Source organism: Pimephales promelas, chromosome 7 (assembly GCF_988280905.1).
Source record: "Pimephales promelas chromosome 7, fPimPro1.hap1.1, whole genome shotgun sequence".
Taxonomy (NCBI): domain Eukaryota; kingdom Metazoa; phylum Chordata; class Actinopteri; order Cypriniformes; family Leuciscidae; genus Pimephales; species Pimephales promelas.
The window spans coordinates 4635214-4650163 of record NC_142775.1 but is presented as its reverse complement, the minus strand read 5'-3'; the positions used below and the strand labels follow the sequence as shown (position 1 = coordinate 4650163).

At 36.8% G+C, this 14950-nt stretch overlaps 3 protein-coding genes across 3 annotated transcripts; all 3 read left to right on the top strand.

Moving 5' to 3' along the window:
* The first annotated feature begins 164 nt into the window (after positions 1-164).
* hoxd12a (homeobox D12a) lies at positions 165-2598 on the top strand. The gene is made up of 2 exons (XM_039647168.2): positions 165-1150; positions 1658-2598. The coding sequence occupies exons 1-2, from the start codon at positions 631-633 to the stop codon at positions 1894-1896; spliced, it is 759 nt and encodes a 252-aa protein (XP_039503102.2). The 5' UTR covers positions 165-630; the 3' UTR covers positions 1897-2598.
* A 2737-nt stretch (positions 2599-5335) lies between these two features.
* On the top strand, positions 5336-8283 carry hoxd11a (homeobox D11a). Its single transcript, XM_089132974.1, is given in 3 exon segments — positions 5336-5941; positions 6735-6916; positions 7587-8283. Coding segments are annotated over 3 exon segments (840 nt in total). The 5' UTR covers positions 5336-5516; the 3' UTR covers positions 7820-8283.
* Positions 8284-11412: 3129 nt separating this feature from the next.
* hoxd10a (homeobox D10a) lies at positions 11413-14382 on the top strand. Its single transcript, XM_039647223.2, has 2 exons — positions 11413-12944; positions 13623-14382. Exons 1-2 carry the CDS (start codon positions 12224-12226, stop codon positions 13895-13897), a joined length of 996 nt encoding a protein of 331 aa, XP_039503157.1. The 5' UTR covers positions 11413-12223; the 3' UTR covers positions 13898-14382.
* Positions 14383-14950: the final 568 nt, after the last annotated feature.

The following is a 14950-nucleotide window of genomic DNA, read 5'->3' as shown; positions in this document are numbered from 1 at the left end:
ACACAAAGTAAATAATAGCGCAGGTCGGTTAACAATTAATATGTGTTTGTATTTCGCTTTTTTTTGCAATACACATTGTTGAGAAGCAGCTTTGCAGGATGTTGTACGTTAGCCTATGTATGTGTATGTTAATACATCTACTAATTAAGTTTCAAATACTTGATTGAAGGTCATAGCACAATCCGTGTTTGCCCCCGTAAGGCTCATGCACGTGGCACGAATCTCACTCTGTAGCCTTGCTTGTTAATAAAATATATCTGTATTATGTGAGATATAGTAGAGAACTATCAGGGATTTCTGACTACCTTTTACAGCAAATTTAATTAACTAATTTAAATAAGGACAATTGAGGACAAATGTATATTATTGGGGATTTTTTATTGATCTTATGAAAAATAATGGCAGAAGTTACAGTTGCATCAAGAAACAAATGTTCAAGGAAACTAAATCTGTTTATTTCATATGCGTTTCTTTCTGACTTTGCAGCACAACTAGTCACGTGGGCGTGGCTAAACATTTGACTTTGCACATCACGTGATGGTGCATTAACAAATCAACAATTACCGTGCTCGTATTCTTTAGGGGTAACTAAAAACGTTTTTAAGACGCGTTCGGGCGAGCTCGTGAGAAATGTGCGAGCACAATCTCCTTAGCTCTGGCTATGTTGCTCCCCTTTTGAATTTTCACTCTCCCGACTCCCTGTACCTCCAAAACCTGCGAGGCAATGGAGTCCATCTATCTGGCCTTCCGCAGATGTCCTACAGTAGAAGTGAGGTGTGCTCGCTCCCGTGGACTTCTCCAAATGCGTGCACTCCTCCGGCCCAGAGCCGCGCCTACAGTGGCTTCGCTCAGCCGTTTTTCGGCAATTCAGCCGCTGTGAGCGCTAGCCTCAAAAAGGGCTCACTGGAGGAATCCGGGAGGTACTACTTCCAAGATGTCAGCCACAAATCAGACGAGCTAAGTCGACCTAATGCAGCTTACGCAGGAGAGCAGAGCTCTGTCAGCAACGAAGTTTCAAACTTGGAAAGGCGACATCAGAACAGGGTTGAGCCGATTGAACTGACATCCATTGACCAGCCAGTGACCGATGCTTCAAAACCTCCAGTCCAACCATCACTGAGCAGCCAGACTAGGTCAGCCTTCTCCGATGGTATGCAACTTCTTCCTTGACCCTGCCTATGCCATTCTGTGACCTTGATTTCAGCGTTTTAGGCTTGTTTATTGTTTGAGATGGCAACACGATCTCATGGAAATGCGTGTATATATAGCACGAATTTTATTTTTCGTGCAATTTACACGCAAAAAAAATAAAATAAAAAATAAAATAAATACGTGCATAGCCTACTGTAAACCCACATGCACGTAAAACATTTTTTTTTTTGCGTATAAATTACACGATAAATACAATTCGCTATCGATACTCACTTTGCTTGCTTTGTTCAGTTATAGACAAGCTATTTCAGCCATTCTTCGTTTTTTCAGAACTTTTGTTGTTTTCATGTTTTTTTTTAAATAATTTTCATACAATACTGATTCAATATGCTCCACGATATAGCATATTAAATGTACTGAGTTATGGTTGTCTTTAAGAGTTAACTTATACGCTGATTCAACATGAGTGATGATGAGTATATACTATTTTTTTTCTCCTCCCCAGGACTACCATGGTGTCCCTCACAGGTGAGATCAAGAAAGAAGAGAAAACCTTACACGAAGCCACAGTTAGCCGAACTGGAGAACGAATTTATGATAAATGAATTTATAAACCGACAGAAACGAAAGGAGCTTTCGGACAGATTGGAACTGAGTGATCAGCAAGTGAAAATCTGGTTTCAGAATCGCAGGATGAAGAAAAAAAGACTCATGATGCGCGATCATACCTTCACTATATACTAATTACTTTTTTTTTTTTTCAACAATTGTTGGGTTTGTTTTTTAGGTGGTGACATCATTCATACAAGAGACTTTTCTTGCTAGTCCACCAAATCTGGATTTTTTTTTGCGAACACCCAAGAAATGTAATTTAATGTTCAAGTTGAATATATTGAAATGATATTTATTTTGGCATATAGTCGCTGCATTTATGTGTCTGGTGTATGTTTTTTTGGTGGAAAAAACGAGAATTCCAAAGTTATAATGTTAGCTTGCTTTACATAGTATAAAAAAAGAAAGCTTCGTAGTCTAGGACGGCAGCAAATTTAGAGTAGTGACGTGAATATTTCATAAAAAATCATTTAGAAGTTTTCTGGGTTGCTAATATATAAATGGGAGTCATTACATTTTTAATACATTTTGATAAAACCTCATTTCTATCTAGCGATCTGAAAACGTACATTTCACGTTGTTGCGTTTTTAATCAAAACTGATGTGTAATATTTATTAAGTGTTCCTGTAAATTCTGCATTATATTAAACTTCTGCATTCTGTGTGATATTTGTCTGATTTAATTCAGTGGGTGATTCTAAAATGCGCTTATAAAGTCCAAGCTCAAGTTCGAAGTTCTTCTGTGAATCTATATCATTTTTATATTTTCTTATTGTATTAAACTATAATTTAAATAGAAAACTAAGTGCTGCAACTGTGAATGCATTAAGGGTGTATATGTAAAAGGAAATGTACGACTAAACTTAATTTTCACAGTAGGCCTATATTTACAGTTGTTGATTGAAATGTAGCGTAATGTAAAACATGTGTTATTAATGTGGCTATTTTTATGTTTGCTTTAAGAAATAAGTTCAAACTATGGTCAAATGTTCCTATTTCTACAAATGAGCTTGCTGAATATTAATTAGAATAATTTGAAAAGAGAGTAGCCTACACGGAAGAGGTAAAGATGTATTAGTATCCTAGAATGCGTGATAATAAGACAGAACTCGCATAAACCAAATACGAAAACTTGCCTATTTTTTTAATACCAGAATGATTAACATGTGACATGTGTTATATACTTTGTAATTTCACATTTTTAATGCACATATTCTGTTTTCTATATACTTCACTTTCTATTTATTTGCAATTTATTTTGGTGAACAATGTGTTACAATTATAGGCAAGTCTATGCGAAATGAAAATTCTGATTAATAATTTAAGAGTAGTTTTACAAAAATTTGCCTAGTAGTAATGAGTAAATAAAACCAGATAAATACATATTTTATTTTTATTATAGCTTATAGGCCTATATATTTACGTAACAAAATCAGACTAAACTCACGATGGCTGCGCTGTACACTTTCACCAAATGTGTTTAAGGATTTTAATCAATATAAAGGTATTATTATTTTAATTTAACATACATATTTCTACCTATTAATGAATGAGTGAATTAATCAATAAACTAATCAATAATACAACGGTATGTTTGGTCCAAGTTATCTGTCTTGATAATTCCTTTAAAAGTTAAAAGCAAGCGGAGAGTAAATATCTTGGGGGCTCTGCCAGACGACCGCTGTAGAAACTGGGGGCGCCAAAACAAAGTTAAGGTCAAGTTAGTGGCTTTCTTGCACTGACTTTCTTTCTACTAAGAATACTTTGCGGATTTAAAAATAAAGTTTGCAAGAAAAAAAAAAGAGCTCTCACATGGCCAAACCGCGTGACATAACTTTTCGATGCGCTTCCACTTAATAGACAAAGTTAGCGTCATATTAATTGCGAAGATTGTTTTATTTTCTTCCTTCCTTCCTTTCTTTTTTTTTTTTTTTTGCTGTTTTAAAAAATCTTTAGACATCGACTGGTAAACTGATTCATATTTTGTTGGGCTTTAAAACGTTTAGGTTCTACACAGAACAAAGCAGCAACACATGAACAAGTCTAGGACCGCAACAAGATAGGCCAAGGGTTCTTCGTTAAGAAAGCGCGATATGCTTCTATTTACGAAAATAGAAATGGAATTGTAAAACTGTGAATATTAAATAAGGTGTTTATTGAATGTTACCACGCAAGTTTAAGTTTTTATTTCGAATCCACGAGCTGTGCTTAAATTAAGTAAAGATAACATTACGGTTAGGCTACTATGTTACCAAATTAAAAAAAAAATAATAATAAACCAGATTTTTTTTTTTAAACACCAGCTGTACAAAAAATATAATAGCGATGGTTGTTTATTTTGTTTTATAAGCTTAACAAAGACGGTTTTGTGTGTTATAATATATGAAACATGTAGATATCTGGAGAGAAAAAAAAAAAGAAAAAACACGGTAAATATACAGTTTTCACAGTCTCTCGGTAGGAATGTAGCAGTCACTGTTTACCTCCACACAGGACAGTACACCATAGCACATCCTTTTGTCTGTGCAATAAAATGATTTGGCTGACGGTTATTGGTGATTGCCGGCTGCGCTTTGTCTCAGACCACAGACGTTCAAAGCCAGAACAGTTGTTTTGTACTTGGCAGTGTGAATCAGTCTATCTCTTCCTTTTAATAACAGTGTTCGCTAAGCTTTACTTCTGGAATACTAAATCGGACAAAATGCAGATTTTCCTTGAAGCTAAAACAGAAAGGTACAGTTTTGAATATTATTACACTTAAATTATACGTAGCCATTTGTCTTTTTTTTTTGGAAAAGCATTCTTGTACATTGTTTATATCGTGACTAAATTTTTACTTTCTTTAGACTTTAGACTTCTTTAGAGTCTTTTGTGTAGAATAAACAGAAAATATGTTTTCGCTGCATCACAACAAATAGTTATGTTTGATGAACTGCTTTACGTTTCTCTCGTTTTGTGTTTCACCTCTCAAATCGTATTTTCCTTTTTCCCTTTCTCTTTTCTCTTCATAATTTCCTATGGCATGTCTCATGTAGCCTAAGGTATAATAGGATATGGACTTTACATTTCCTAGAATTTCAGTAAAATATCATATTGCAGCTTTAAAAAAAGAGATGAACCAATTCTTATAATAACACACGCTTAAAACGCGTTTAACAATGTACCGTGCATTTTCAACTTAAAGCTTGCAAATTTAAATTTCCGAGTTGGCTGTAAGGAGAGACTAAAAAAATTGCAATTTTGCTTCATAGTCAAAGTTTTCTTTCGGCCGTGAGGTTAAGTGGTTGGGAAACCTAGAAAAATATAAAAATAAAGCAATTGAATAATTCAACTTAATGTTTTACATTTGAAAAACATTGTTTAACGTTGAGATGAAGGTCTTTTATTTAATTACCCATTGCATGGTTTTAAACAAAATATTAAACGTGGTATTTCTGTGATTGTTTACTAATGCCTTGCAACACATGGGGGAATTAACATGGGAGTTTCAAAAATGTAGGCAACCAATGACCTGCCTCATGCGGTTACCTATGAGTCGCTCACTTAATGACTGATATTGATATATGGTAATTTTTTTTTACCGGATCACATGACACAATTACCTCAAGAATCGATCAAGATGAATTGCACGTCAGCGTACGTTTCCGATTTTTTCTTCCTCGCGAGTCCTATCCACACGCATATGGTGCAATAGATGGGCAAAGTTTAACAGTCAAGCTTACGATTTTTCCTCTCTAAGGCTAAAGCGAGCAATGACCGACTACGATGATCGCGGCAACTGTGCATCCAATATGTATTTACCGTACTATGTTCATGATTTCTCGTCGGTCTCATCGTTTTTACCACAAACAACGTCGTGTCAAGTAAATTTCCCCTATTCTTCGAACATAGCGCAAGTCCAACCTGTTCGTGAAGTGACTTTCAGGGACTATGGACTGGATCATCCGAGCAAATGGCACTACAGGGGCAATTACGCTTCGTACTATTCAACGGAGGAGATAATGCACCGAGATCTCCTACAGTCAACAAACAGAGCGGAAATTATTTTCAAAAACGATTCCGTGTATAGCCACCATCACGGTGGTAATAGCTCCTCGTGCAATTTCTTCACCAACGTCGGCCGAAACGGGGTACTTCCACAAGAATTTGATCAGTTCTTTGAGACTGCTAAAGCCTAGTTCACACTACGTGATTTTAAGCCCGATTTAAGCCCGATTTGCAAATCGTTGAGTCGCCGACAAGTCAGGGTGTTATCGCGTGCAAATCGCGGGCGATTAGCGGACGATTAACGCTCGCCAATCCGTTAGTGTGAAAGAGCCAACAACGCATCAAAGACAGCTCGCAGACAGCTCGCAGACAGGTCACCGAGCTCAGAAAAATATCTAGCCTGCTAGATATCTCGAGCAGTCGCGCGACTCAATCTCAGTGATGTCATGAGTACAGCCAATCATAGCAACGCATGGGTTGAGGACACCAGGTAAATCTTACTTTTTCTTTTTTGCATTTTTTTTTCTCAGAGCAGATCGTCGAGCAAACAGTGTGCAGCTCTAGTTTCTGTCTGACGTCCATATTCGCGTGTTGTGTTCTTCTCTGTAGTTTCGCGTCATTTCTGGTTCGTTTTATTGCGTGGTTTTTCGTTCAAAACATGGTTTCTAGACCAGATAGAATCGTGTTGTTGTCAACTCGTTATTTGTTTGATTATTTTCAGGATTTAGACCGTACTATAGTACTGAAACAGCTCTCATTGAGTCACAAATGATATGCTCTTATCATCCGATCGTGGTTGTATCTCTATGTAGTGCGTTGTTAACTCGTGTAGTGAGTTACCTCCTGTTGTGGATCAATCACGTTGTGTTGTGTGGTGTGAACAGCTAAACAACTTGAACACTCATGATTTCACTGAGAGCAAGTCATGTAATGTGAACTGCACAGTTCAGCCCAACATTTTAAAATCATGTAGTGTGAACTAGGCTTAACTCGGAGAAGCCCAACCCTGAGCAGTCCGAACAAAAGCCAGATACAAGTGTCCCCGGAGATGCTGCATGCAATGTGTCTACAGATAGCGCGGACCAGACCAAGCAAGACCCCTCGGAAACCCTGGAGGAGGAATCCTCGATATCAACCTGCGATGAAGAGAAAAACAACGGCTCAAGTAGGTTCACGCTTCTAACACGGTTCAGTCTACCCTAAAGCTTTTATGTGGCACTTTATACGCATGCAAAAGTTTTTATATAGCTTGTAAGATTCTCTTTGCACTCGTAAAAATGTTTACTATGGGGAAGGCGCTTTCGTCGGATCATATAGGTTAGCCTACTCAAAACATTTCGTTTATGAACTGTTGTAAAGACTGAAATGATAGTCGCGATTCAAATCGAGAAAGACCGCACTTTCTTAGAAAGCCTCTTCTATTTTAGAAGCCTTCGGGCTGTCGCTTGATTCAGTGTTATGCAACATTATCACCAAAGATTTTAACTCAAAAGTGAAAGACTTTTAATCAAATCGAAAATACACGGACGGGTTACTCATGTGCGCGTGCGTGTGTGTGTTTGGACGTGAAGCGTGTGTGAGTGTGTGTGTGTGTGTGTGCCAGCGGTTGTGGGTCGTTTGCGTACATGACATGTGTGTATTTAATGTAGCAGTGTTTGTCTCGTTGTATTGCCTGTGTAAACATAATTTCGTTTTCCGATTGTTTTGTCTGTGTAATGCGGATTAAACAAAATGAAAACAAATTAGGCATTAGTATTCGGATAGACTCGAACTTCATCTGCCATTGTAGAGTTCAAATTCATTGCAATGTAATCAAGTTGCGTTTCTTTTTTTAGGTTCAACAAAGTCCAGAAAAAAGAGGTGCCCGTATACAAAATACCAGATCCGAGAACTTGAACGAGAATTCTTTTTCAATGTGTACATAAACAAAGAGAAGCGTCTGCAGTTGTCACGAATGCTCAGTCTTACAGACCGACAAGTGAAGATTTGGTTCCAGAACCGAAGGATGAAAGAGAAAAAGATGAACCGAGACCGTCTCCAGTATTTCACTGGAAATCCATTGTTCTGAAAGTCATGATGTATAGCCTACTTGCCGCTTCGGGAGACGATGGCTATCCTATTGTGTCATGATTGTGGGACATCATCCATTCGTCGGACACATGACTTATTTTCACGTCAACGCTGTATTTTACTATGCAAAATACTTGCTATCTAAAATGAATTTTATCCGCAATTAAAATTCTGCACAAATTAGCCTATCTACCACAATGTATCCGCAGTGAGGTAAATGATCAGTTATCAGGAACAGGTACCCCGACAATCTCTTCATACTCTGTGATAATGCCATTGGAATTCAGTAGCTTTGTATTTGTATTTATTTATTGTATTTTTGCATTCTCACATTGTAAGCAACCTTTGATTACATCAAATCAATACGTAATTACATTGAGTTAGAACTGTGTATGCATTTATTCGTTTGAAGCATGTAATGTATCTATGTATTAAATAAAAATACAGCAAGTTATTTGCAGATTTGTATTAATTGTTGTGACGTCTCTTTGTTTGTATGGTAGTGCGCGCAGCAGAATGCATTATTTAACAGTTATTTATTTTTTATTAGGCATAAATAGAATTATTTTACAGTGTTGCATTTCAAAATGTTAGGCCTACTAGTTTTCCAGATGAATGTTGTTTTCGATTATTACAGATGAAGAAGGAAAGTGAGATGAAGAGAGATCAATTTCCAATGGAAACTTTCATAGGTCTTTGACAAATTTCTTTCCTTGTATGTTGTTTTACACTAAGGCTATTTACTAAACCTTGAACAGTCTAGACAGTACAATAAACTCTGGGCAGTAAATTAAATTGGGGCTATTGGACCCTCTATCCACTTCAACTGTGACTTTGCCCTGAAAAACAAAGGGTGCAGATGTTTTCTTTTTTTCTGTCTAGAAAGAGGAGAACTGAGTAGCTACTATGTGAACAGATAAGAGTGGAAATCTAAAAATAGGCGTGTTATACAAAAGAGGACTAGTCTTCGTATTGAACTACTATGCGTTAGACATCACCCCATTTCGACAAGCTCATTTGTCTGTTTACGTAAAATATAGCACGTGAACACTAACCGTCTTGAACACAGTGGTTTACAAAGTTCGATTTCGTCAACAACTTCGAACGTCGAATGAAATATTGTATTTGAACTTCTGTAATGTCAAGGTCGTCACCCTTAACCTTATCGAATAAGTAAAGGCACCTTTTTTTGCGGTTCTCTTTGAAAAACTACGCCCTCTCAGAGCCGCCGCAGTGCAGCACGTCCAATATGGCCGCCGCAACCCCTCAATCCCACTGATCTGCCTTCAAAGGCCTTCTCACTGATACCTCCTATACTATAGTTTAAATACTGCACATAGCCGCCGTTAAGCCTGGTAAAATGCTGTGTAAAATAAAACCATATAATACAACCATGTCAAATCCTCCATAATGTTTTCTCCAACAAAGGGGATTTAGGCAAGGGTAACAATGCAGTAAACGTCCTGACTGTTTAACGTTTTAGAGCGCCTCAGTGGTGTTTTCTTAAGATTATGCTATAAGAACCAAAAAGCTCCCAAAAGACTGTTGGTGCAGAAATTATTTGTCATTATATCAGTGGACATAGGCCAGTAAAGAAGCGGATACCTCTGTAGAATCAGAATATGCTGTAAAGGCAAACCTGATATTTTGGAGGCAAACGGAGAATCTTACAAGCTTTTGTTTCCTATATGTTTCCCAAATCTCTTAGCGTTTATAATTAGCCTACATATTAATACCAACCTCGTACGAATTAGTACGAGTGAGGTCGTACGAATTAGTACGAATTAGACACTTTTTAATCATGCGTCGAATTCGTACGAATTGGTCGTGAGATAGTGTTGATTAATACTGTATTGTTGTGAGTTTTATAATAGACTACTCTGCCTGTAATAATATCTTAACATAGACAAACCCTTTATTTAGGCTATGTATATTTTGTTGATACTACTTGAAGCCACGAGAGGGCGAACTCACAGCAATGATTGGACCTGGTGCTGTGTGTAATCCAAGTGTAGTTTTCCTCAAAAACAATGACTATGATCTTGAGAGCGGAGTTGTGTGATCTAATCTATAACGTTTTTATGCCCGTTTACTAGCGGTTTGTTATTATTGAGATTCACTCCTATTCTCAATTAGATTTACCCTGTTGCATCGTATCTCAGAATATCCTGAAAACCGAAAAAATATATTTTAGTCACGTACGGAGGGTATTTTCATCTGCATAGTTGGAGACAATTTCAGTTAACATTTTCTTCATAGTCTCTGAGGTTAGCGTGCCTCTTTACGGTTCCCTTTTTTGGAAACAGAAAATAAAGAGACTTTCGATAAAGAGACATTAACACAACCACCACCACCATTATTATTATTATTATTTGTAGTTTTTGTTGTTATCCTTAATATAGCAATCGTATTACGAACGATTATGGCAGACAGATTTTGTAAGGGTTTGACAATCTTTTAGCTTTATTATAGCCTAAACAGTTCGCTGGAAGACTGCAGGCAAAAAATACAATTAAATATTCTAAATATCTCAAATGATACATGGATAACAGCTAGTCCACTAATTATTTAGGAAATGTATTAAACTGTACACGCTTCTACATCCACTTATCGTTTATCTATTTAATATATATATATATATATATATATATATATATATATATATATATATATATATATATATATATATATGCTATATGTATTACACATAAGGGTGAACCAACAAATTAAAAAAACTCTTTTGAAGATGTAATTATAGGCTTTTTAGAGTATTTGCTTATAATTGCATAACCCAGATAATTTATGCATTTAGCATAATAGTTTAATAATTTCACGTTTAATCGTGAACACTATACTAATATGACTATTATGTTCCTGCTTGGTGTTTATGTGTGTTTTCAGATGTCAGTCCTCTGCAGTGATTGTTATTTGTTTATTTGTTATTTATCTGGAAGATTTGTCAGCTTGCTATTTTTAGGAGGAAACCCATGATTTAGCGCGAAGCATGCGTTCTTTTTTGTCTTTATGCTTTATCCAAATTATGTAAAGAAACCGTGCGCCCGTTTACCTAAAATCAAGATTTCTATAAAATAGTTATTGACTCATTATAGCTTGATATTTTAGAATTTTGTTCTATTATTGGTATGATTGGTTTGTGACGATATATTACACACTTGTAACAAATGATTAATTCGATGGCATATAAATATAGCAATATCATTTAATTCTCCTTGTGCATTTTCAATGTATCCATTTCTTAAGCAGAGATAATATGATATCCTTTATAAATGCTGTTAAATTCTGCAAACGTATTTACGTATTTAGTTATTAGGAATAATATACTCTACGTGTTTTCTCACAATAATTTTATAATGATGCATATAGCATGTTTTCGCTGAGCGAAAATGCACGCATTTCTAAAGTCAATGTGTAAATGCGTTTACCACAGTATATCGGACTATTTTACAAGACAAATAGCATAAGAATTGATAAACTCCACTCTGTTCATATATGAAAGAACTGCATTAATTGCACAAAACAGAAAAATCGTTTAAACATTTGACTTGCGCTATAGCCTATATTTTGCAAATATAGAAACAAATACTTTACATCCTAATAATGATAATGTGACTGATAACTTGTTCCTGATAAAAAGCACTGACTAGCTATGATTTAACAATCATATTTAATTTTGAAAATAGCAGCAAACAACAATCAAGGTATTACATGAATTATTAAGTAGTAATAACATTTGAATTTCCTTTGCATCCAACAAAAAAATCAATGTGCAAAGCATGCAAAAGCATTTGTGTCTATTAAAACATAATTCATGACAAAATCGAACATAGAAAGGATGAATCACAATTTTGTTTTTCAATCATAATCGAGTCAGCGGTGTTTAGGCCCGCGTCCACCGGCTCATTTTGTTCTGCATAGTCCTCTGCATTTTGCCTCGTGAACTACGAGAAATCTTCAGACATTTCCTATCTTGACCTTGAATGGAAATGAAAGGTAGCTATACAAAATAGACTGTGCTAAATGCTATAAATTATGATCCTTGTTATTGGTTCTTTGTTTAACAGCAGGCCTATATATGAGTGCAAGTTTTCATTTTATATGTTATCCTGAAATGGATTTAACAACGTTTTTTCGGCAGTCTTGAAACCAATTTCAAGTCCTTGTTCTAGGTGTCGCTGTTGACCACGTCTGAAACTTCAAATCATGTTTCAATGCGCCCACGTGACGGGGAAGAGCCTGCGTCTCAAGGCCATTTTCAAATTTCATTGGTGAGAGTGTCATGTGGTTGCAGAGAGACTCGCTGGTTATACAGGGATTGTTTTGCTAGATATGTCAGCTTACAGAGGACACTTCTCTGCATCTTAAAAAAAAGAAACTCTCCAAAATGTCCTTTCCCAACAGCTCTCCTGCTGCAAACACGTTTTTGGTAGATTCCTTGATTGGGGCGTGCAGAACAGATTTTTATTCCAGCAGTAACATGTACATGCCAGCCACTGCAGAAATGGGAACCTATGGAATGCAAACCTGTGGACTCCTGCCGTCTCTTGGCAAACGGGGGGAAGTAAACCACCAAAACATGGGCATGAACGTCCACTCGTACATACCTCAAACTGATACCTGGGCAGATCCAAGCAGGTCCTGCCGATTAGAGCAACCGCTCAACCAGATGTCCACCTGCACATTTTCACAAAGCATTAAAGAAGAGACTAATTGTTGTATGTACTCCGACAAGAGAGCAAAGGTCAGTTCGTCTGAGATACCCGCGTACTCCAACCTGATCCCCGAATCATGTTCCGTTGAGAGTCCCGAGATCCCGGTCCCTGGATATTTCAGACTAAGTCAAACTTACGCGACGGCGAAAAACCCGGACTATGACAACGAGACGATGAGCCCAAACACTACGTTAATGCAGCTGAACAGGGTGACTCCAAAGTCGCAGTCAACGCCCTTTGTCGAGGTGGAAAAGAAGCTTACGCTCGATCGGGACACAAGGAGCTCTTCCCCGGCGCAGAGTCCAGATCCCAAACTCAGTTCGCTGGAGGAGAAGCATTGCTCAACTGAGGCGTCTGTCTCCAGCCCTGAATTGCCTCACAGAGAAAGCAAAGGTGAGTACAATAAACGGATTAATCGCGTCTCGGTGCAACGCGAACGCTCTAGTATCATAAAACCCAATATAAAACACAAACAGCCCGAAAGTCGTAATGTTTAATGGGAGTCTTTCTCAGGTTGCAGTAAAAGCTCTAACAGGAAACGGCGCTGCGAGGGCGCGTTAACATCAAATACCTTTTGTTGCAAGTGACTTGACATTCTTCTTTGGTCAATTTAAGAACAGCATTGGTGAAATGTATTTGCGACTTAATCCATTCAGCACGAGAATGAATGTTCTTTTGATGTAGAAATTATTCATTGCTTTTTATTTGATACTGACTGAGGAGCTCAATAGTCAAGTCCTATTTGGTGCAGGATCTGAAAACTGCATTTAAAAGTGCATTGGTTATAAATGAGGTAATGGCTTAGGGTATGTATAAAAAGACAAGATCCTGTGTTAACCAAACGCAAACAACAGAAGCAAAACATTAAAATGCATTCAATGAAATTACGTTGTAGAGATAACTAACACTTGGATATAGTGGTAACTGTCACATGGACAATTATAGATATTTTGACTCAGTACGTAAGTGTAGGTTTAATTATGGCAGCCGTATATGTTTTTATGTTGAAAGAAAACGTGTCCCATTTTCCCTGATTCTATCTTCTGACATTCTGTCCTTTTGTTTTTGCAGAATCCAAAAGCGACACACCGACGAGCAACTGGTTGACCGCGAAGAGCGGAAGGAAAAAAAGATGTCCATACACAAAACACCAGACCTTGGAATTAGAAAAAGAATTTTTATTCAACATGTACCTGACTCGGGAGCGCCGTCTAGAGATAAGCAAAAGCGTCAACCTTACTGACAGACAAGTGAAAATCTGGTTCCAAAACCGCAGGATGAAACTTAAGAAGATGAGTCGAGAAAATCGCATCCGTGAACTGACGTCCAATCTCACTTTTTCGTGAACATCCAAACAAGTGCAGATCAAACACTAATCCCCTTCATTTCGGTCAGTCTCTATGTTCTCCCGTAAAATGATGACATGAGGGCAGTGTGCATTGTTTTGGCTACTTTCACGTTCCAATGTTGTGATCGTTGCTGAATACTTGTCATTTGTTGCTACATCTTTGATTGCATTTGAAATGTGAAGCCTGGTGTAATTTCATATGTTTCACAGGGTATAAAAGTGGTGTACGGTCTTAATTTATAAAAGAAGATTATAGAAACTGTTCCGAGCAGTTTCATTTTAGCGGGAACAGAGCAAAAATGTGGCGCCAAAAAGCCATGACTTTGGACATGAAAGCACATTTGAAAGTGTAGATCTCCCATTCTTTCTCCAATGAAAACGTACATTTATTTGAAATAATTACGTTTATAGATTTCTGTATAATAGATGTTTAAATATGTCTGTATAAGTGCATGTTTGTGGCATGTGGTCAGTGGACTAATAAATTGATAATGTCGTAATAGTGTTTTGGTGTAATATTTGGTACAGCGTTTCTAAACAACAGCGTAATGAAAACTATGTTTCACCCCTCCCCCTTACAAACAAACACACACACACACACACACACACACACCAAAGATAAATTACAAGGATAAATATATTTTCCTTCTTCAAAGATAAATTAGCAAATACAAACTATTTTATAAATATGGGTAGCCTACATGTCAATTGACGTTAATTTGAAAAATGAAATGTTCTGATTACCAAAATGGACTGTTATGTTCTGAAAAAAAGTTTTTGTAAGCCGCAATTTTTTTTTCTAAATAAAACTTTATTTCAAGGTAATTCAAAATACGCAAATGTAACCCTATAACCTTACGTCAAACGTCAATATTCCAAATTTCTAATTATGATAAGCCAAAAAAAAAAAAAAATACAAATCAGGCAAACCAGAAGCACAGACGTTTGGTAGACTTCAGGTGAAAATGATTTGTTCCGTCATCTCATAAATTCATAACATATGTTGTTTAAAAATTCATATGTTGTTTAAAATTTGTCATGCCGATGTAGG